We start from the raw sequence: 22518 nt of genomic DNA, 5'->3' as shown, positions 1-22518 counted from the left end.
ATTCATATTGACAACAAAACATTACAGGTCCTTTCCAATTCATGGAATGATTCAAAAAATCAACAGAACAATCATAATACAAACTAAACAACGTATAAAATGCACAAATAGACAATGCATGACTTTGCAAAACATAAACTTTTGTAAAGGAAACAACAATGGTTTCAAAAGAGTTAAAAGTATTCCCACTTCTTTTGTTGACAAGTCATGCCTACCTCGAGATCAACGATTTAATGGTTCATCTTTTGAATCGATCGTTTTTAATATAAACTAACTGTTAATCACACAAGAAGTCTAAGAATCTAGCCAAAAGGCTCACAAAAGGCTCATAACATAATCTCATATAATTCTCTGGTCATAAGCGAAGTGAAGTATCTAATGGTTCTAAGTCCATTTATGACTTTACACCTTTTCATTCTCTATCTATAACTAGGGCTGAACATGGTTTCGGTTTTCCGTTGGAAACCGACCAAACCAGACCAATAAGGAAGAAACCGAACCAAACCATTTAGATTTGGACTGGTTTGGTAAAAAAAGTTGAAAAACCGATATTACTGGTTTGGTTTTGGTTTGACCTGAAAAAGCGAACCAAAAACCATTGGAAAACCGATAAATATAGACCGTTGATTAATATCAGATAGATTCAATCCACACCCTTCGTATTTCTTAAGTTATAACCTAAGTATACATTTCGTCGACCTAATTTTCACTTCACATCTCTTCGCCTCCTTCTTCAGTTCATAGACTAGAAACTAAAGTTAGGATAAATCAAAAATCAAATCATGAATCGTGATCTCTAAACTCTAGTAGAATCTAATCATCCCCTCATTCTTCTTCTTCTCCTCCTCCTTCTTCTCAGGCGAAATCTGTTCATATGAGTTTGTAACCTGTCAGTGTTAGCTAGGGTTTACTAGTAGAAGGTATCATCTTCATTCTTCAGACGAAATAAACAAGTGAACATCTAATTTCTTTTAAGAAGTATCATATTTATGTAACTTGGGTTACTTGATTTACATGATTTATATTTAATCTAGGGTTTACTAAAATGATTTGATTTTGCTTGTTTTGTTTTTTTGCAGGATTAAGTTGATTTCTTTGATTCAACTATGGAGGAATCAGGATCAACACCAGTAAGATATTTTTCCTCAAGAATTAGAAAAATAGGATTCTAAAATTTGCAGTCTTCTTTTACCAATTCGTTCAAGTGATTGGTACCAGTGTGTCAATTCGTTCTTTTACCAATTTTTTACTAAAATCCAGCTCTTTTTTGCGCACCCAACTTCAATTTTATAACACTTGATAATGATGATGTTGATTTAGCAGTGAACTGATATTCACAATATTTAGTTAAATATATTGATCTATTAAGTATTATGACCTGATTTACATAGGCTTGTTCATAGTTGTGAGTGTAAAACAATGACAGATATGTTCCAATAAAACTCCAACCTTTGGATATCTACGTGTAGACAGTGGGTCTCATGGGATTAGCTTTAGCTGAGAGGACATCCAGTGAATTTATCTACTCCTTAATTACAAAATACTTCTTTGTGCATATAAAGTGTATCATCTATCATCCAGCCAACTCGAAAATAATTAGTATCTGTATATTATCCACCAATCTATGAATTGAAAGGACTAGAGATATATTTTACTTATCTTTTTAAAAAGCAAAGTAGTATTTGAATGCACTTTACTTATCTTTTTAATAAGTAGTATTTGAATGCACTTTGATATGCTTTTTTTACATGTTATCTGATTGGAATTTCTGCCTTGTTTATATTCAGGCTTCCGTTAACTCAAATGCATTGTTGCCACCACTACATCCTCCTCCAAGATCTTCTAACGCCTCTACAGAAGTTAGTTCAGTTGGAAAAGTACCAACTACAGGTGAAGCTCCATCTGCAAGAGAAGAAGAGGAAAGTTTTGATGATGAAGGAAAAAATGAGCTGGAGACTTATTTGAGAGAGAAACGAGAACCGCGGAAAGAGAAAGTTTCTTTTGATATCTTAGGTTGGTGGAAGACGAAATCGACTAGGTATCTTACTTTGGCACTAATCGCAAGAGATATATTGGATATACCCATCTCTTCAGTGGCATCCGAATCTTCCTTTAGCACTGGGAGGCGTATTCTCGATCCATATCGAAGTTCTTTACTTCCCACAACAGTTGAGGCATTGATTTGTGCTCAAAATTGGTTGAAGACGCCGATTGATCTTGATATTTCTTCCTTGGGACCAGAAGAGGAAGTTAGTTCAGGTATTATTTCATTTGTTAATTTGTTTGTAGAATTTTTGGAGACTCACTGTATACTACTGATCGTGCATTTGTTCATTGCAGAATTTTTGGACTCTCTCTCTAAATCCATGTTCGTAAACATAATAGATGATGATGTTGAGGACTAAGGAGTACCAAGGTAATTCATCTCACCAATTGGATTAGTTTAAGTTGGTAAATATTTTTGGAAGCATGTTTAGAATGACTGGTTCAATTATTATATTAGTGGCTACCTTTTCAAATCCGGCCAATCAGGTTTAATATATCTGTTGTTGTGCCGTTTCGCATCAACATTACTTTAAGATGCCAGGACCAAAAGTGAATGTTAAAACATAAGCACGAAAAAATCTATATCCTGATTAACCAAAATTTACTTTAAGATGCTTAATGTACGTGTTAGCCATCTAGTTTCAGGAAATCAGAAGGGATAAACAATATTTTCATTCAAACTAGAATTGCATTGGACTTATACGTTCGCGAACTTCTATTGCATTGTAAAAGTGAAACACATGGTGTTTTCTTTGGATTTAATTTAAAGTCTTAATGTGCTAATTTAGTGCCTCTTAAACCTGTTAAGTTATTACCTGGTAAAAATAGTTGGATTAATCATGTTCAGTTAGCAAAGAAAGATAGATTCCGAAGTTCGAAACCAAAATCAAATATAATCCCAGAAGGTTTAATTTAGTGGATACATTGTCCTCCTGATGGTGTGTTTACATGTCACGTCTTTTCACTGTTAGCATTTTCATGTATTGCTTGCCATCATGATTAGTGGAAATATACGTGAATTAGATTCTAATTACCAGTTGCTTGCCATTTTCATATACATGCAGTCAGCAACCCTGGAAAGTCTGAAGCTATCAGTTGATTTTGTGGATGCATAGCTGGAAAGTGTCGATGTTGTTTAGATGTTATGGAGACTGTGGATGTTTAGGTAGTTAGGTGGCACTTGCTTAGTTTATTTTTTTATATAAGTTTTGGTGAAACTGAAAGAAGATGTAATCTACTAATCTTTATCTTTTGAATTGTGTTTAAGAATGTTATGAATTTGGATTGTGTATGGAATGTGAATGTCTGTAGCCTGTAGGTAGGTTTGAAAATCTTTGAACTATGTTTTTTTTTCTTAGATTTGAACTTTCAGTTTCCTGAAACTGACATAGCAGTCGGTTAACCGATATCCGCTGGAATAAACCGAAACCGGTTAGAACCATTAAGAAACCGAACCAATGGTTAATGGATTGGTTTGGTTCATATTTTAAGAAACCGATAGTATTGGTTTCGGTTTTGGTTTGGCTAGAAACCGAAACAAAACCGACCATGAACAGCCCTATCTGTAACATATCTAAGGTTTACTAATTCAATAAGATTGGTTCTATAGTCCATCAGGTAAATCTTAAAGATATCTACAACTTTGTAGAAGGAATCAAATGCTATCTCAGGCCATAAGAGATCCAAATCAACAAACTAGTAAAACTAGCCCTAAGCCTAAGTCCACTAAACAAGCCCATTAAAACTAACGTCCAGTCCAACTGAGTCAAATAACAGTCACTAACGGTCAACCAACGGTAAATGTCAATCAAAGGTCAAGTCAATGGTCAACTGAGTCAAATCGGTCAAGGTACACTGAGTCAAGTCTGGTCAGGTCTAGTCACTGAGTTAACTCAGTCAGATACAGTAAGTCAGGTAAATAGATTGAGTCGGCTAGACTGACTAGGGTGACTAACATGCATACTTCTATTGCAAACAAACCTCGATTCTATTTCTTATATTATCTTCTTCTTGTTTTCATTTTAAACAAACTTCATAACTCAATTACAACACGAAACTAAGTTTACCTGTAATTGCAGTTGTAGGCTTTCACTAAGGCCACTGCTATCAACATAACAACCAACTTATGCTTAAACATCTGTATTTAGTTCCACTACATTCCCTGAAACTCATCACAGTTCTCTGTAACCTAATACGAACTGCATCATAACTTCAACTTCATTTCATGCCATTAGTACCAGCAAATGTAAATAATATCCTCAACTCAAACAACACATTTACATCAGTTCACTAACGCCGAGTACAACTCATATAACATTTGTCAGCTTCATCCACCACCAGAACATCTTCAAAACACCCAACTCAGTTCACCAGCAACACCACTACCTTTGTATACTTTCATTACCATACCACTGATACTAAAATATTCTCATTAAGCTCTTCTTTAACAACACCATTAAAACTATAGGATGACCATAACTTACATTCAATTCCACACAACACACCAACTTCTACATCTCAAGCATATAATCCTCAACTGTAATTCAATGCATAAATTTAATCTGCAATTCCATTACATATTCACATAACCATTTCAATCCCATCTCATTTATATATTCATAAATTCAACCATCAAACTTTCACAACTTTACCTAAAATTACAGAGTAGAACAATTACCTCAATTAGAACTACTCAGATAATAGAATTCAAGTTCTTCTTCACCTGACTCAAATCATCAACTTGTCTTCAGACTAACAACTCCCAAATCTCTATCAACATCCCTGATTCTCAGAAACCCTATAACCAATTCCAAATCCTATATTTTCTAATTCTGAGTTCAGAAGATAATTCTAACTTTTCATACCAACCATACCCAACCTTTAATTTCTCCTTAATCAACTCAACTCTAATTTCCAATGAATTCAGAAACCCTAATTCTAATTTGGGGAAGAACATGAGGAACTGAAATCAAAATTAAACCCATGCAAACATTACTACTTCATACCTGATCAAAACCCATCTCAAATCTCCCTTTTAAAACCATTTTTCTGCTTATCTTTCTTTCCTCGATTTCTCCGTATCGTCTTATCCCAAAAGTCATTCGAAGAGAAATCATTTTTCTCTTCTTTTCCTTCTTCCTCTGTTGTCTTCTTTCTTTCTTTCTGTCGACTTCAATCTCAGAGATTTGAGGTTCTTTTGTGTGAGGGATTCATGAAAGCTTTGTAGATTGATGAATTAAAGAAGATGGTGCTACAGATAAAGTTGGCTGAGCACCGAGTGAAGCAAAAGTGGTGCTGCTGTGAAATTGATCGTTAGAGTTTAATTTTGGAAGGAAGAATCAAGAAAAGTATAGTGATATCGAGGAGTGGAGGATGGTGGTGATGATGATTCAATTAGTTGATTCAGATTTGCAAGGAAAGGTATTTCAGAGAGACCAAAACTAGGGTTTCCTCAAATTGTTCATGTTTTTGTGTAATTGTTTGATATTTGGTTGTTTATCTGGATGGGTTTTATGTTAATTGAAGATTTTGCTGAAATTCTAAGTGCAATTAAGTTCAGGTGAAGGATTAAGAAAATTAGGTCTCCTGTTCTTCCCCAAATTAGAATAAAGGTTTTTGCGTTGAGAATTGCAGATGAAGTAAATAGTGGTGATTGTTTCTAATAGAGGTTGAAGTGACGTACAAGGTTATAGGACTTAGAGATATTAATGATTGGAGAAGTGATGAAGCTTTAGTTGTTGTTGTTGATATGAAAAAGGGATTAGACTCGGGTACAAGGGGTTTATATGTGTTGAATGTACATGAATCTGTGTAGTATTTGGCTGAAATACTCCTACAACTCCTATCGCCGACTGAATTATAGATGGGGTTGATAGCTCAACTTGATTTATCCTTTTTGTTTTTGTGTTGCAGGTCCAGAATTTGATAGAATACTGCTCCTTAATCAATAGAACAGCATGGACGAGGTAGCATGGATCCTGATGACTTGGGAATTGCTGGCTAGGTTTGAGATGAGGGTAACTAACTCCCAAGGACTGTTCATTTTTGCCGTATGCTGGAAGGTATGTCTTCTACAACAAAATACAACTTTGTATTTGCCTCTTGACCCCTTAATTACAGCCTTTAATTGTAAGATGTTTTTGGCTGTATTGCATGAAATGATTTACACCTTCATTAATATTTCAGTGATGCAATGTTGGTGACAGTTGCCTATTTGTTGCATTTTCTTCTTGTAGGATATAAATTCCATGTGCTTTTAATGATGTTACTGCCATGTTCTGTCATCTACACCTATTCATGCCGCATGAACACAAACTTAAGAGCATGTGTTTTTTGTTAGAGTTGTTAAGCTAATTAGTTAAACTTAGTGAATACTTAGGAGCATGTGTTTTTTGTCTCTGTCATGTCTGTATGCCGTTGTTATTTGGTACTCACGTGGAGTATTCACTTTTCCTGCAGTCTGAGGCTGAGTTGCTTAGTAAATATCTTCATGATAACAACGTTTCTGCAAAGGTGTGTTTTTTGCTATCCTAGATCTTGCTAATCAAGTTGATTGCAAGTTCTTACTCTACATATGTAGAATTTGCTTGCTTAACAATAACATGTTATGTTGATTGTTGCTCTGTAGAGCTACCATAGCGGTATCCCAGCAAAAGATAGGAGTCGAACTCGAGAGTTATTTTGTCGAATAAGATAAGAGTGGTAAGATGTACTTTCTAAATAGCTCATCCAAACTGTTATCATATATTAAGTATATTGTTACATTATTGGGTCCTTGTGCAACTTTGCAGGATGCAATCATGAAGTATTTACTGTTGTTCTTGTTTCCTTTTTTTTTTCTTCCCGTATTTGAAGGTTGTTGCTACTGTTGTATTTGGTATGGGGCTGAATAAGAGTGACGTTGGAGCGGTATGATGAAATGCTTGCTATTCCATGAAACCTCATACACGTTTTTTTTTCCTTTGCAGGTGTGGTCCATGAATCCTTATACACTTTTTTTTCCTTTGCAGATGTGGTCACTGCAAAAGCCTTGTTATCACAAGTATCTATGAAAAGGTTGCATCAGTATATAAACCTGGAAGGCGCTATCTCCATTTTTTTGTACATGGTGCAGCATTTATAATTTGATGTCATATGCTAGTCAATGAGAACTTTGCATGAGAAGGTACTTCACTTATTTGTATTTCAGTTTTTTTTTTCTTGAAGACTTCAACTGTAAGAGTTTCTTTTTCTTTAAAACATTTGATAAGATTCCCTTGGTGTGAAATTGAGTTTACAGCAAGTTATGTTGTATTTGTGTGATTCTTGTAAATTTTAATGGATTTCTTACTTTGTTGTGTGTATGGTGTGTGGAATACTTTGTAGATATGTAGTTTTGCTGGATTGGATTTCCATATGAAACATGGAAACTTAATTTTTTGAGCCGTGGCTTAGAAATGGAGCCGTGGCTAAAAATGGAGCCATGGCTTAAAATTTAAGTTGTAGCATCATTTTTAGCCTATTTTTTTCTGTTGCTAAAAAAATTCGCAACGGCATGCGAATAAAAAATTTCTCAACAGCGCCTGCCATTGCTGACCGAGATTCGCAACAAAGCTTACGCGGTTGCTAAAAATTGCGACACCGTGTTTAGCAACGGCAAAAGCCTGTTGCGACCCCGTTTAGCAACATCTATGGCAGGTTGATAATACCTTAAAATGGTGTAGTGTGGTTGAGAATCTTTTGAGATTTTCCAATGAATATGTTTCTTTTTTACCAGCAAGTAAAACATATCTCTGGAAAGATTTATTAGTTAAGTACTATCTAATATTGAGTTGTCAAAGAGAGATTTCGGTAATATAGTTGGATATTGGTTGGAATTAGACAAAACCGAATTTAGGTACTTTATTGCTTATTTTGAGAATATTTTCGGTTATGGAAATTCATTGGTGTCCAAACTACATTGGTCTATAAAAAATGAATTTTGTTCTTCTTACAAACTCATCCGGAGGCAGGCACTTCGTTTCGTAGTCACTGCTGTAGCCAACTAATAGTATTACTTGTAATACTATCTTAGAGAGGAGAGTAACCTAATCAGGCGAAATCTCTTATGTCCGTTAGTTGAAAGACTTCTTTGGGATCCAAAAGCGTATACTAGTACCATTGGTGGGAAACTAGAATTGCATTGTTATTTTAGTTTTAGATTATTGATTTGATTGACTAACGGTTGTTAACTCTTGATTGCACATAGTTTGATTATTCTTGAGAGCCTTCTCTTCTGACATAAGGTCACTCAAACTAGATCAAGAGATTAGTGGTAGTTCAGATTTGATTTTAGATCCGACGTTGACTTGGGACTCCGTTCTCTGCGTGATCGATCATAAGTTGGAATTAAGTTTGTTATTTTGCAAGAACACAAGACTATTGAAGATTTAAAGACAAGAAGATTTTTCTTATTGGTTTCGTATCTTTGTGATATGCTTCATGCACAAACTTGATCGGCTAGGATCCGACTGGATCTAGTTTATATCTTGATAGACTTATTATTGCTAGTCGTATTTAGATCGACAAGCTATATATCATTTGGTGGTACTCTTCAGTTTCTGAATATGGTTGTTCTGTTTGACTTGATCTAGTTAACTTATTAATCCATATCTTGGAAAACCTAAACCCGACAAGGAGTTTAATTGATTATAAATAGAAAAAACTTTTCCACGCTCAACATACATATCTCTGATTAACTTCCTGAGATAGGAGAGTCATTACAAAAAATATTAATCATTTGTTGTATGAAAGACGATCGAAAAATTGAGTGCTTAAAGTCTTTAGAGAGATTGAAGCAACTTAAGATAGTGGACTATATCTTAGGATTCACTTGTGTTGGCCAGATTGGTTATAGGCACAAGTACTGAGGAAACTAGGTAACTAGGAGTATGTTACTTGGTCTTAACTATACGAAGTTGGTGGTGTCTTTGTATAACGGCTTAATTTTGAGAGTATTCAAAACTGGACTAGGTTTCGGGATTTTTCTGTATTTGCAGTTTCCTCGTTAACAAAATCTTGTTGTATCTTTATTTTTACTTTCTGCAATTATAATTATTGTTTTAATTATAATTAAAAGTAGATACACTGGACATTTATCTCAAACACTTGTGTTGATCCCTATAGTTAGGTTCGATTTCGAACCAGTAAGTATATACCAAGTGTATACCTTGTGGTTGCTATCTTGTTGACAGTACTCTGTCTATATTATATCACGCAAGGTATCAGACTTATAGGTTGATATCGAAAATATTATGGTGTACTTAGTACCCTCGTCATTTCATCAAACCCCTGTAATAGCATGTTGAATTCTAGGCTAATGTACACAGAATGGGTCATTTGTCCAAATATTTTTAAAGCATGGTTCAAATGGACGAGTAAAAATTATTATGGGTGAAATGGACACCAAAAAATTAGCAAGGATGAAACTGGATTCATCCTGACTTAAACTTAAAAAATAGCAAGGATGAAACTAGATGCATCCTGATGTAAATTAAAAATAACAAAAATTATTTAAAAATAGGTAGGATGAAACTGTTTACATCCTGATTATTTTTACATTTTTTTCCATTTAAACAGTATCAAAATCTAAATGTCCTTTTCACCCAGGAATTATTGATTTTGGTCTTTTTAACCAATTTTATGTATATAATTCTAGGGACCATTGTTATATCAATGGAGAAAAAAAAGAAAAAACAAAATACCTGCAAAAAAAAATTATTAGTTATTTTATCTCGATGAAACCGAGTTCTAGTATGCGGTGTAGTTCTGAGGGCCACTATTATACCTAAGGAAAAAAAGAAAAAGTACCTACAAAAAAAATTATTAGCTATTTTATCTCGGAACCGAGTACTAATTAATGCTCAAGCTTCCTATGTTTGGAATATTATTCCTTCGGTGATCATGTGGTGTTTGTAGATGGAGCATAATACTTTATTTTTAATGAGAAATCTTAATTCCTTACCCTCTCATCAACATGGTAAAATACACTATTTATATATGCACTGCGCACCCCTTTCTTTTTGTTCATAGGTTCTTCCAAATAAAAATTGTAAGAAAAAGAGGGAGCAATTATACATATTTGGTAGCTACTAGCTCCAGACTTTATCCGACCTTGTATATAGGTGTTAGCTATTTCGAGTTAAATTTTAAGTTGTGGCATATATCACTCGTAGGGGTACATAGTTACACAATGTGCACCTGCTACAAGGAAAAATCTGAGAGGTCCTTACTGATTGTAAGCACCAGTGGCTTTCTTGATTAAGGTTCTGTAACTAGAGTCTGGACTTTATCACTATGAAATTAGTAAATTGACAAATTAATGAAGATCTCAAGGTCCATGTTACCCGTAAAACATGCATGTCAGCATCATCGAGAGAAAATACCACGTTCAAATGGATCATTGGGTGTCAAACTAAAACAAAAATTCTCCTTTAAATTGTATTATCATTTTGTTTGTGTAAGAGATAAAATTAATCAAACATCCATTTCTTTTCAGTAACACATGGGCAGTAAAAACAAAATCCCATTGAACAATCTGTTTTGATTCTCTGCTGAATTGCTTCAATATTAATTTATTTTGGATTATATGATTCCGAAAATGAATGAAACAAATATCCCTTACCTATATTTTTGTTTGCTCTTGAATTAAATTTAATTGTAGCCTGCTCAGATCTTGCATGTATTGATTAGTAGTACACTGTGTCTAAGTGGGTATCTTAGTAGTAGATGGACGTACACTGATTTAATATTAGGGAAGGTTGCCTCGGCATTTTCATAGATGGTGATGCACGCTCTTACGTGGAAATCTTAATTACTTTTGAGCAACAAATTTTGTTGGGTTGATACAATCAAAAATGGACCATTTTCCCAAATATTTTTAAAATATGATTCTAATGTACGAGTAAAAATTAGTATGAGTGAAATGCACACGAAAAAAAATAGCAAGAATGAAACTGGATTTATTCTGACTTAAACTTGAAAAAGAGTGAGAATGAAACTGGATGCATCATGATGTAAATTAAAAATAAGAAAAAGTATTTGAATATGGGCAGGATGAAACTGTTTACATCCTAGTTATTTTTACATTTTCGTCCATTTAAAAAGTATCAAATTTTACACGTCTTTTTCACCCAAAAATTGTCATTATTGGATTAATTGACCAATTTTGTGTTGACGCAAGTCGCTAAGAAAATATATGTGGTTTGAAAAGCACATGGGAGATGCAATCGAGTTGTGTGTATTGTTATAGTTTTGTTACCCTTTATAAAGAGCAAATTCTAAAAGCCGTATTATAAACATACAAGAGTAAAGGAAAAAAAGGTCCAAGAAAAACTGTTACAGGAGAGTAGTTGTTGATCTAGCGAGGTGGAAATGGAACTAACAAGGAGAAGATCTCCTTGGTTCTTTGCAACAATCGTATGCCTCATTCTTTCCTTAGGTAAGTTTTGTATATAAATTTTGTTGGTCGATCTGCTTTGCAGACGGCGCCTCGTGTTGTATTTGAATCGCAGTGTGATAACCGTACTAAAACATTATAAGCTTTTGTTATGGTGGGAAAATAGGTTGCAAGATTTCTGTTGTTGCAATTAAAGGTGTTTTCATAGTTTTTCTGTCTTGATAGTCATATATGGAAGATCACATATGATATATGGGTATATACTCGTGTCCGAAGTGATTGGTCAAATATGTTGCAAGATTACCTATGAACAATTATTTATTGCAGAGATGGCGTCAGCGTGGAAGAGAGATCTTTGTATTCCAGGGGATATATACATGGACTCAACCAGCACCCCACTTCCACCAGGGGGTGCAACTTGCCAATTTTGCATAGATTGGTGTGATGAACAATGTTTGGTCTTGGGACTTCCACAGGTAAACCATGGATGCCTTGTATCATCTAACACCATAAGATGTAGGTGCTGCTGTGGAAGAGGAAGATCACCACCATCACCCTCCTCCCCACCATCGCCACCACTTCCTCCTCCGGCACCTCAATCTCAATTTGAATTTGAGGGCCTCTGGCCACAACATTATAATATATGTCAGAGTGGTCAAGAATATAGGGTGTTTTATCATGATGATGGGCTTGATTGTATGCATAAACCTGTATGTGAGGAATACTGCAACAGAAAAAAGATTCCGATGGCAAGGTCAGAGTGCGTAGCAGGTGGTTTCGTTTATCCTGAAGCTAGGTATGAATGGTTTGAGCAGTGTTGTTGTGCAGATCCATCACCGCCTCCACCTCCATGCCCACCCCCACCACCACCTACTTGTCAGACTGAGCTCAGTATTCAGATCTTGCCAGGTCAGGGACCGTGCAATTACAAACTAGCGGAATCTCCATGATCATTCACAATTACCTAGAGTTTTGATTACTAGTTGCTACGTACGTTACAACTAATGATGGATTAGTGCTATCGTTTGCTGCAGTTAATTAGGAGAAGTATGGAATTATCAGCATTAGTTATTATTGTTTCATTAGTTAGTCTGTATGTGTACTCCCTCTTGTTTTTATTAAAGCATTTTGTGCTCGTTTATTTCATCCTCATCATCCTCGCTATGCTTTGTCTCCCTGAGTTGGTAAAATTGGCTTATTTTTAGTTTTAGTAAACTCCTATTTGGCTCCTTATAAGTTTTTTTTTCGTATGTGTGCCGATGTTTTAATTAGGTTTTTCTTAAATATAGCCCATACATTTATTAATTGTAACCCAAAAAGTTGAAGTTAAAATGACAATCTAAACACGTCCTAATTTTCGCTAACAATTAAACTTATGTTCTTCTACTTATTCAAAATCAAAATAAACCATAATTTATCTTTTAATCATACTTCATCATATTTCAAATTGGTTACAGTTGTCAGTTTTTCTCCTAAAAACAACATAAGTCCTAATTTTTAATTCTCTCTAAAGTGATATTTTTTTCCTTAATCATGATTATATTAAAATTAATTGGAGTTTATATTCTAAATGTTTCATTCAAAAATTAGAACGCGCAATTGGAGATACTAAAACTAATTGGGGATAGAGGAAAAAGACAAAAACTGGATTTAAATATCAAATCAGGGTCATCCCTTATCTAAGTATTTTATCTAATTCCTAATCTACCTCTTACTAATTATGTTTAGTGGTTAAATATAATTAGTTAAGTTAACAGATTAGTTTGATAATCATTAGAATAAATTGTTATCATTGAATTTGTTGATGCAACAACATCAAATCAAGATGTTTATGATCATGAAGGTTTAGGTGAAGAACCATCCCAGGAAAGTAAACTAGTTTAACGTATAAGTGCTCCAATTACTCATATATAGGTATTAATATATTGAAAAAAAATTTCATTGAATTCGCCATTGTTGCGCCTGAAAAACTCAGTGCCGGCATGGTAAAAGTATGAATACCATGCCGGCAGTGACCAAATCGGCATGGTATTCATACTTTCACCATGCCGATACATAATATCCCCCAATTTTGAAATTGGAAGTACACTACCGACATAGAAAATTCATTATCGAGCATGCCGGTAGTAGTGCCGGCATAGTCGATTCCCAAGTGTACCGTGCCGGTTTGAGGACAAAAACATACAGAAAAATTGTCTAAAATAGCAAGTATCGACATTGTATTCATCCTAAAAAACCATGTCGGCACTAGTACCGGCATGGTATTCATCCTAAAAACTATGCCGGAACAAAAAAACAGTAGGGTGTTCATCATAAACACAAGCCGGGAGTGGATTGAAAGTTTATGATTCTAACACGTACGAAGTTTTAAAACAACAACAATACTTTAAATATGATTGGGTATCATGTACCTTCTCAATAAAGCCATTTCTTCTTCTTCTTCTTCTTCTTTCTCAAGAACAATTCAATTTAACCTATCTTTAAGAACTTGTTAGGGTTTGATTTTGATTTTGATTTTGATTTTGATTTGGTTTTTAGTTTTAAATTTTAATTTAGTTGGAAGGGTATTTTAGTATTTCCGTCCCCAAAAAACACCCCTTAGCAGACACTATTGGATGGGATTAGTAATTCATATCCCCCAATTAATTTTAGTATCCCCCGATTACGCGTTCAAAAATTTCCACAACAACATCAATCGAAACGGAACTAATTTAGGGTTTGATTCTTTCTCTACGACCATTTTCCTAAAGCTCCGTAAACACAATCTATAAAACAAAAATCTCTAAGATGATTTTCTTCTCAATCATGATAGCATCAAAATTACTTGAGGGTATTGATTATTCTTAAAAAACATTAATCATGTCAAATATCTTACGTAAACTTAATTATACAAAATTAGATAATTACCGTGTTTTTTTTTTTGTAGATTTAGGGTTTAATGGTCATCTTAATATTTTGGGCTGTATAATTTTGTGGGTTATGTGTAAGATTTTTAAGGTCTGTTTGGTTAAATAAAACACTTATTTTAAATAGATTATGGTTAATAAACGCATGGGATATATTTAAGAGAAGCCTTTAATTATTTGTGGCGTGCAGTTACGTGTATTTTCTGGCCTTCCAGATATAATTGTTTACAACTGCCAACAAGTCATATTGGATTCCGAAAATATTTCGTGCCAATTATAAAAAACCAAGCATATATGTCAGCTCAGTTAGCTCCAATCCGCCGTGTAGGTAGCCTAAACTTGACTCAGCTGGTACCGTGATTTTTATTTCAAACAGAAGTGAACACCTCGATCCATCACAAACAACATGCGAAGAATGATCATCTAACAAACAAACAAAAAAAACTCACCTAAAAGGGACCAATTAGGCTTAAAACAAGAACTATTAGGCTCTGTATAATTAAAACAAGCACTGTGGTGACCGTTCCACCTCACCACAGTGATTGAACTCATCACAGATTGCCTGCTCAAATATACCATAGGCAAAATTAATTAACCTTAAATCCATCTCACCAGTCACCACAGTGATGGAACTCATCACAGATTGCCTGCTCAAATATACCATAGGCAAAATTAATTAACCTTAAAAACCGACTTATGAAGATAGAGATGTTCGAGGCTTGTTAATGGCAGAATACCAAATAACCCAAACAATGTGAGACTATTCTCGACAAACACCACCTGTGAACACGAGAAGTAATTTATTACATATTCGGGTGAATCCCAGTCTGAACATGCATCTTAAAACATTATCAGGGACAGGAACCCATGTTGAGACTGACATATGGTTGTTGAGCTAGATAGTTAAAAACAAAATCTCATTATTTTTGTTTTGATTCTCTGTTAAATTGCTTAAATACTTAATGATAAATAATATAGTTTGAAATAAAATACAAGAATCATGTGCGTGTTTGTCTATTTATTTGTAATTAAGTTACTAAGATGCTGATCTTCATAGCTAGATCAGATATGGCCGGTGTTCCCAAAATTCAACGACGTTCAGAACAAGAAGAAAATTTCTAGCTTCGAACAAAAAACTAGAGCTTTCATCGGTGAATATGGCAACAACTAGGAGAAGATCTCCTGGGTTCTTTTTTAGCTCAAGTGTCTTTGCACTACTTGCATACCTCTTTATAAGTACAGGTAAATTGTGTTAGTGTAGCTGTGTATTCGTATAAGCTATGTATTGTTCATCTGCTGTGGGATTTCCGGTTGCTTGTCCGTGAGTATTAATTAAACAACAATATCGATATAATTTTGCAGGGATGGTGTCAGCCTGGAAGAATATATGCGCTCCTGGGAATATATACATCGATTCAGAGTCTGTAGTAAAATGGCGGCAGGGGAATTGCATCGACTGTCAATCTTGGTGCATGGAAGTATGTTCGGACTTGGGAACTTCGATGGTCGAATATAGGTGTAACCTTCCAAGTTATAGTACCGTGCAGTGTAAATGTTGTTGTGAAAGATTTCCGTCTTCCTCTCCCGAGCCACAACCCAGCCGTCCTCCTTCTCCTCCTCCAGATCCAGATGATTTTAGCGGCCCAGCTCCGTATGATTATGATATATGTATGTCCGGACAGACATATCTAAAGATTAAACGTACAGATGGAGAAGATTGCATTCATAAATCTTTATGTGATGAAAAATGCAAAGAAAAAGGGAGGTTGACTGTGAGAACAGAGTGTGTAGCAAATTGTACCGGTTCTCCTGGACGTACCGGTCCTCCTGTACGTGTGTATGAATGGTATGAGCAGTGTTGTTGTGAAAACCTCACACCCCAACCACCTCCACTCTCTCCATCACCACCGCCACCTTCAACTCCACCTCCATCCCAATCACCACCTTCGCCAACACCTCCAAAAAATATATGCAACTTTATACCAACTCGTACAATGGATTGCAGCCTTTGCACACGTGATTATTGTAAAACTGAATGTTCGGCAAGAGGATCTTCATTAGTGAAAATGGCTTGTGCTCCTTCTCTGTTACGGTGTAGGTGTTGCTGCAAGAACATTACCACCCTACCATCATCAACTACAGCTCTTGGTCCAGTTATTATTAGTGGCAATGCAGTGAGTAATATTTAAATGAAACCATCATCCAGTTATTAGCTAGCTGCTGTTAATGCGAGGATACGAGATATCAAGTTAGACTTTTAACTATTAGCTATCAATAAGCAGCGTATACTTCGTTTAATCCTTCTTTCATTAAGCAAGTGGGTGTCCATTGTTTTCATCTATAGCTAGTGATCTGTATTTGTATTGTTAACGTATCCAATATGTACCTACCTACTTGTTTGACTTATGAATCTGACTTATCTGACTCAAAAATATGCAAGTCATTACTTAGCCTTAGTCCAATGGGCATTTTGTTACCGGATCCAAACAGGTCTGAGTCGAGTAGCCAGTCAGGCGGTGCTGACTAAAAAGAAAAACTGTCCGACACCGACACCTGACTTGCATCGAGTCAGGTGTTGACTCAGATCCAGACGCTGAGTCAGCTACAAACAAACGCTTGGCTTCTTATTCAGATCCATGCAGTTCAGTACTGATGAAAATTCCAAAGAAAATTAATGTACAACCCAAAAACATTGTCAAGCAAAACAAACGTCCCCATGCTTTGTTGTTCTTTATCCGCATGCAGCATGCTCACACAAATGATACGGCTCAAACACCAGTTTTCCAAAACAGTAACACTATTCAGGTACGCATTATACAAAGACATGAACATATGAGAGTTGAAAAAATTCTAACCAAAAACAAGGCAATCTTACAGAAGAAAATTCAAGATGGCACATATTGTCAGAATTCAAAACAACAAAAAAATATTCACCATCATCTAGCTAGATTCTCAAACAGTTAAACTAAAATTATTTAATAGTTGAATTCTCGCTACAAGTAAAGCTGAATGAGCTCGTCACTGACTACAGATGGTGTTAGAACACCAAGATCTGTGAATAGAAGCGTTAAGTACTGAGGTGGTGTATAATCCCTGGCAGATGTTTCCACTTCTACCCCAGATGGAATGGGAACCCCAAAATCAATTGGACGCAAAGCAGGGGTTAGATCCTTCTGGTCCAAAGGATAGAGACGTGCAAACTGAAGAAAGAAAATACAGACTTAAGATGTCAATTGTCAAAGTGGTAAAACTGGATCCATAGTAAGAAAAGCTACACCCCGATGCAAAAATGGTGTGACAATGGCAGTAAAGAAAATGGAAGCTTTCCAAACTAGATTTCTCCGAGTTTTTATGCACGAAAATGTATTAATGTGGTTGATGATGGATGGATAGAATTTCATTCATTAGACTACGGAAATTAGATGCTTGCTTCAGCATACCTTGTAACTTTCAGCAGCAACATAAACTGGCTTGTTCATGCTGTGAGCCACCAATGCAATTTGGTATGTTCCCATCATGTTGATTATACCTCCACTTTCTACCACTCCATCAGCCCCAACAAATACCATGTCAACCTCATCCATAGTGTATGCCACTGCAGAGTCGATAAGAAGCTTTACAGGAACATCCAGCTTTGCTAGCTCATTTGAGAACCGCAACCCTGTTCGGTCAGGTCTTCCCTCTACACATTTAAAGTAAAAAAGAAAATCAAGATCTCCAATAGGCAATACCGCAATAGTAGTTGGTAGTTTCAAACTATATAAACAGGTAACTATCACAGACTGCAAAAATTCTATCATGCACGTAGATTGTAGACTTGTGGTCAAAGTTTGCACAGATTCTGCCAAGCAGAACGATCTGCAAGATTACATACAGCTAAATTGGCTTACCAGAATCATCAAATGGCATTTTTCAAATAGCTATGATGTTTCCATGGGCCCAAATTAATGTTAGACATAGGATGTCTCAAGTTCGTCAATAAAGCTAGCTTGGTGTAGAAATTTTTAAATAGATCATCAGAATTAACATACCTCCAAATCTATCAGTTTCCCTGAGATTATGTTAACACATTGCAACTAGAAGGACAGAACTGATGCACTCAAGAGTACAGGGTAGTCAAGTGCAACACAAGAATAGGATAACTAACCTGTGCATAAAACTCGAAACAGTTTCTTATTTTGTGCAGCTAACTTCAGAACTTCAACTACAACTCTAGAATATCCATGCACCAAGATTGTACACCCGTCGAAGATAAAGTCTTGACTGAGCATAGCAATGGTTCTTCGTGCCTGAAAGAGCAAGGATAACTTCAAAATAACATCCCACCATATGTTGATTACTTCACGAACTATAAAAAGTTTTTATACCTTGCGAGATATTTCACCGAATTTCTCAGCACGCTCAATTAAGCGCAACTTTGCAGCATCGAAGTCCTCATACTCCAAGGCTGAAGTTCTGGTTACATATCGCATGAACAAGTCACATCCAGCTGTCAAAGAGATGGAAGTCGTATCCCATGACTGGATATATAAATAGGGCAACCATTTCAATATATGAGAATAACATAAAAGATAAGAAGCTCTCAATCTTCACTGACATAATGCATTAGTTATTGACAGAGAAAAAACTCCTACATATGTCACTAAAAGATTATGTGTCAATCACTCAACAGATCATTCCTTCAACGTGATAGTGACAATGTTCTAGAATTAATACACATCCACTAAAAAGCAAAGGTAGTTGACGCTACAGAACAAAATATCAATCCGTTCCTTAAGTAAACAAGACCGGATAAAAAAGAATTGGTATACAGCACCGGAAAGTTCACCACCTCGTATTCTTTTGCAACCTAACAGACACAAATCCTGTTGGATTCTAATTCTTGTCGGAAAAGAGGATTTTAGATGCAGAGTTTGGTTCTCTAACAGTCAGCATGCAGGAGTTGAGTCACTATCAAAAGAGGATCAGATTCTCTGAGTATAGTTGTCCTGATAAGAGAATGTCTCCGCATAGGCTATGGAACCATAAAATGAGAGAATATCCATAAACATGTAATAGAAAAATCTGTGATTTTAAAGCAATGATTGTTAGTGACACATTCAATTTATCCACTGATACTGCCATAGATGATGGTGGTGTTAAACCACACTCTCTAGGGAATGTTGACAAATGAATGGTTGGTTAATTAAGGAGTGATTCGAGCAGAATAACAGTTTCTCACAAAATGCTTATCTTTGGAACTGCAGACTATATAAAGTGAGCTTCTTCTAGATTGCAAAAGAGAAGTGTATACAGCAGGAAAGCAATTCACCACCTGAGCTTCTTTTGCAGACTAATAATATTCTTGTCAGTCAAAAGGTCAGAAGATAGAGAATTTGGTACTCTGATGGGTAGCACCAATTGAGTCGTTCCTAAATCACCTGATTCCGACACCTCTATCTCCACTTCAGATATTCCCTATCTCTGATGAGTAAGATTATCCTTTACTGACATAGTAGGGATGTTTTTCTTTGCCAATAGGCAATAACTTATTCATCAAAAATGTAAGTGCAGACAGAGAGCTGCTTATCTTTTTTTTTTTGTGTATGTCATTCTCCTTTCTTGAATTGGTTGCCCTATCTATGTATTCAGTAACTGGGATACGACTTCATCTCTGTAGCAAACCAGATATGTTTAATAACCTCACACTCTATGAAAATATAATTTGCAGATTCATTACAAATGTTGCAGAGTTCAATGTACTTGAAAAATCTATTTAACCTGTCTAATTTTATTTAAGGCTAATCCTAATTTTATAGCTAGTATCTTAAACATACAGAGTATGGGCTTACAGGTTAAGTACTTAGAAGTTCCACTTCTGCTTCAGAGAAACAAGATGGAGTCATTTAATGGCCTTTTGGATAAGTTTGATAATAGATTAGGAACCTGGAAGACTAACTACTCTTATGTAATCTATTTTAGGGTCTGTTGCAACTCACCATATGTCTGTATTCCCCTTGCCAAAGAAGCTGACTAATACAATTGATAGTATTCATTGTAGGTTTTGGTGGAATAAGAATCAACAAAGTAAAGGAATTATTAATCTTGGGACAGTATTACCATTCCTAAAATCTGTGGTGGTATATAGATAAAAAAAATCTAATGTTTTTAACAAAGCTCTTTTGCTGAGTTAGCTCAGAGGATGGTTGAGAATCCTAATGCTTTACAGTCTCAAATTTTGAAAGACAAACATTTCCCAAATAGTAACCCAGTTAGAGTCAACATGAGTACCTCGGGATCATGAATCTGGAAAGGAATATGTAAAGCCTTTGAAGTAGTAAGGAAAAACTATTACTATGAAGTTGGAAATGGTAAGGGGGTCCCTTCTAGGAGTACTCATTTGGCTTCTACCTTCGCCTCTAGTAATCTTCAGACTGTGAACCAGTTGATTGATGTGGATCGATACTAGAAACTGGAACCAAAAATCAGAATTCCTAGAGATGCTAATGATAGAAATTAAAAGGTTTGCAACCAAAATTGGTACTTTTACTGTAAAGTCTGCTTATAATCTTTGCAGGACAACAATTCACTACCCGAACTTTTTATTGAATTTGATTTAATAAATTTAACCAAATGGGGTTCTTTTGTAAGCTAATAGACAATAATTCTAGCAAATTATAAATTTTTATCGGGCAAATGGTTGTACGATCAAGAATTTTGTACTCAGGGCGAAAATCATAAAGAAGAACTACATTCATCCACTGCTTCATTAGACCTCTTATAGCACAAATTACAGCACTTGATATTACTAATTCCCAAATTGTCACAAATTCAAAATGAAAAAAAAAATATAATGAAACCCTAAACCCTAATTTCACAAACAAAAACCTAAACTTTTGTGGGGATTTATAAAAAAAGAAGATACCTTTAGAGAATCAGAAGCAGTTTTGAGTTCCCTCTCAAGTTCCATAATAGTGGAAGCTTTACTAAACCGAATAACAGAGGCCAAAGCTAATATTGCAGCAACAGCTTCAGCTAATTCAGGTAATTGTCTCCAATGATTAAATTCATCAATCACACTAAAGGGTTTCTCCCCAGAATTACCAGTACTTGATTTAAGATAATCATTAGTAGATGGATCAAATTCAATAGCAGCTTCTTGTGATTGAGCTAACCAATCACTCGTAACAACAGCATGATGCGCTGATCTTGTTTGATAATATGCTGAGATTTTTGAGTTTTTCTCAGCAGCCATTTGATTTGATGATGATGAAGGATCTAAAGGGGGTTTGTTGTTTTCGTGTCTTTGATCAAGAATGAAGGAAGCTGATCTTTTCCACATATTTCAAACTCACTGAATGATGAAAGCGATTTCTCTTGTTTGGGTTTTGACTGGAATCGGTTCGGTTGTCTCTCTCCCTATATGGAGGTGCTTGGTAGTTGGTTTTATAATGACTCGGTATCTTACTCGGATGCACCAGTTGAGTCAGATACGAATGAGTTCAGATTTTTATTTGTGTTTTCTTTTTGTTCTGATTTATCTTTTATTTTTTTTGGTTTTCCCTATTTGCCATCACACTTTTCCTATTTACCACTCACATAAATTGTCAGCCCCATTTAGGCCATGCAAATCCTGATATTTGATATATATGCACCCATTATGGATATGCCAAACTGCCAAACTCATATGTCTATATATCAGTCTTGACATATAGGCATACACGACAGAATTTCCATCGAGCGATAAAGATTCTATCGCTTTGCTGAGCGATCGAGATTTTATCGCTGGCGATATTCTCTTTATCTCCAGCGATAAAGATTTTATTTCCGAGTGATTATATATATATATAATCTCTCCTTCTCTCCTACTTTTTCATTTTTTCAATATATTTTTATATTTAAAGGGTCTCACTAATTATATTATAATACTAAACTTTTTATAAATATCCCACCACACCAACACAAATATAGTTTTTATTTATTAGGATCCCACCCAATACAATTAAATATATATTTTTTATCAAGTTTGACATATCTACCATAGTGGAGGAACTCATTTGCCATGTCACCTGATATGCCAAACAACATTTTTTTTTGGCATGTGCATAAGAATAGGCCTTATCCACTCATACGAATTTCAACGCATCCTAAATCCTACCTTTTGACTTTTTA

At 35.3% G+C, this 22518-nt stretch overlaps 3 protein-coding genes and 1 long non-coding RNA gene across 5 annotated transcripts; 3 read left to right on the top strand and 1 right to left on the bottom strand.

Moving 5' to 3' along the window:
• The first annotated feature begins 4046 nt into the window (after positions 1–4046).
• On the top strand, positions 4047–7383 carry LOC113326641. 2 transcript variants are annotated; one of them, XR_003348438.1, is made up of 6 exons: positions 4047–5466; positions 5959–6107; positions 6505–6558; positions 6674–6747; positions 6901–6954; positions 7056–7262. It is a non-coding gene; the product is annotated as an uncharacterized LOC113326641 (long non-coding RNA). The 2 variants fall into 2 exon arrangements; XR_003348437.1 differs by lacking the exon at positions 6901–6954 and having other exon boundaries at positions 7014–7383.
• A 3960-nt stretch (positions 7384–11343) lies between these two features.
• On the top strand, positions 11344–12697 carry LOC113326098. The gene is made up of 2 exons (XM_026573894.1): positions 11344–11503; positions 11789–12697. The coding sequence occupies exons 1-2, from the start codon at positions 11437–11439 to the stop codon at positions 12409–12411; spliced, it is 690 nt and encodes a 229-aa protein (XP_026429679.1). The 5' UTR covers positions 11344–11436; the 3' UTR covers positions 12412–12697.
• A 2586-nt stretch (positions 12698–15283) lies between these two features.
• On the top strand, positions 15284–16786 carry LOC113326011. The gene is made up of 2 exons (XM_026573826.1): positions 15284–15609; positions 15730–16786. Exons 1-2 carry the CDS (start codon positions 15525–15527, stop codon positions 16554–16556), a joined length of 912 nt encoding a protein of 303 aa, XP_026429611.1. The 5' UTR covers positions 15284–15524; the 3' UTR covers positions 16557–16786.
• Positions 16787–17131: 345 nt separating this feature from the next.
• LOC113325985 (translation initiation factor eIF-2B subunit alpha-like) lies at positions 17132–21748 on the bottom strand. The gene is made up of 5 exons (XM_026573806.1): positions 21272–21748; positions 18735–18887; positions 18515–18656; positions 17808–18049; positions 17132–17567 (listed from the first exon to the last, which is right to left on the bottom strand). Exons 1-5 carry the CDS (start codon positions 21686–21688, stop codon positions 17361–17363), a joined length of 1161 nt encoding a protein of 386 aa, XP_026429591.1. The 5' UTR covers positions 21689–21748; the 3' UTR covers positions 17132–17360.
• Between the last annotated feature and the right edge of the window lie 770 nt (positions 21749–22518).

Source organism: Papaver somniferum, unplaced genomic scaffold (assembly GCF_003573695.1).
Source record: "Papaver somniferum cultivar HN1 unplaced genomic scaffold, ASM357369v1 unplaced-scaffold_10, whole genome shotgun sequence".
Lineage (NCBI taxonomy): Eukaryota > Viridiplantae > Streptophyta > Magnoliopsida > Ranunculales > Papaveraceae > Papaver > Papaver somniferum.
This window is presented reverse-complemented; position numbering and strand designations above follow the sequence as displayed.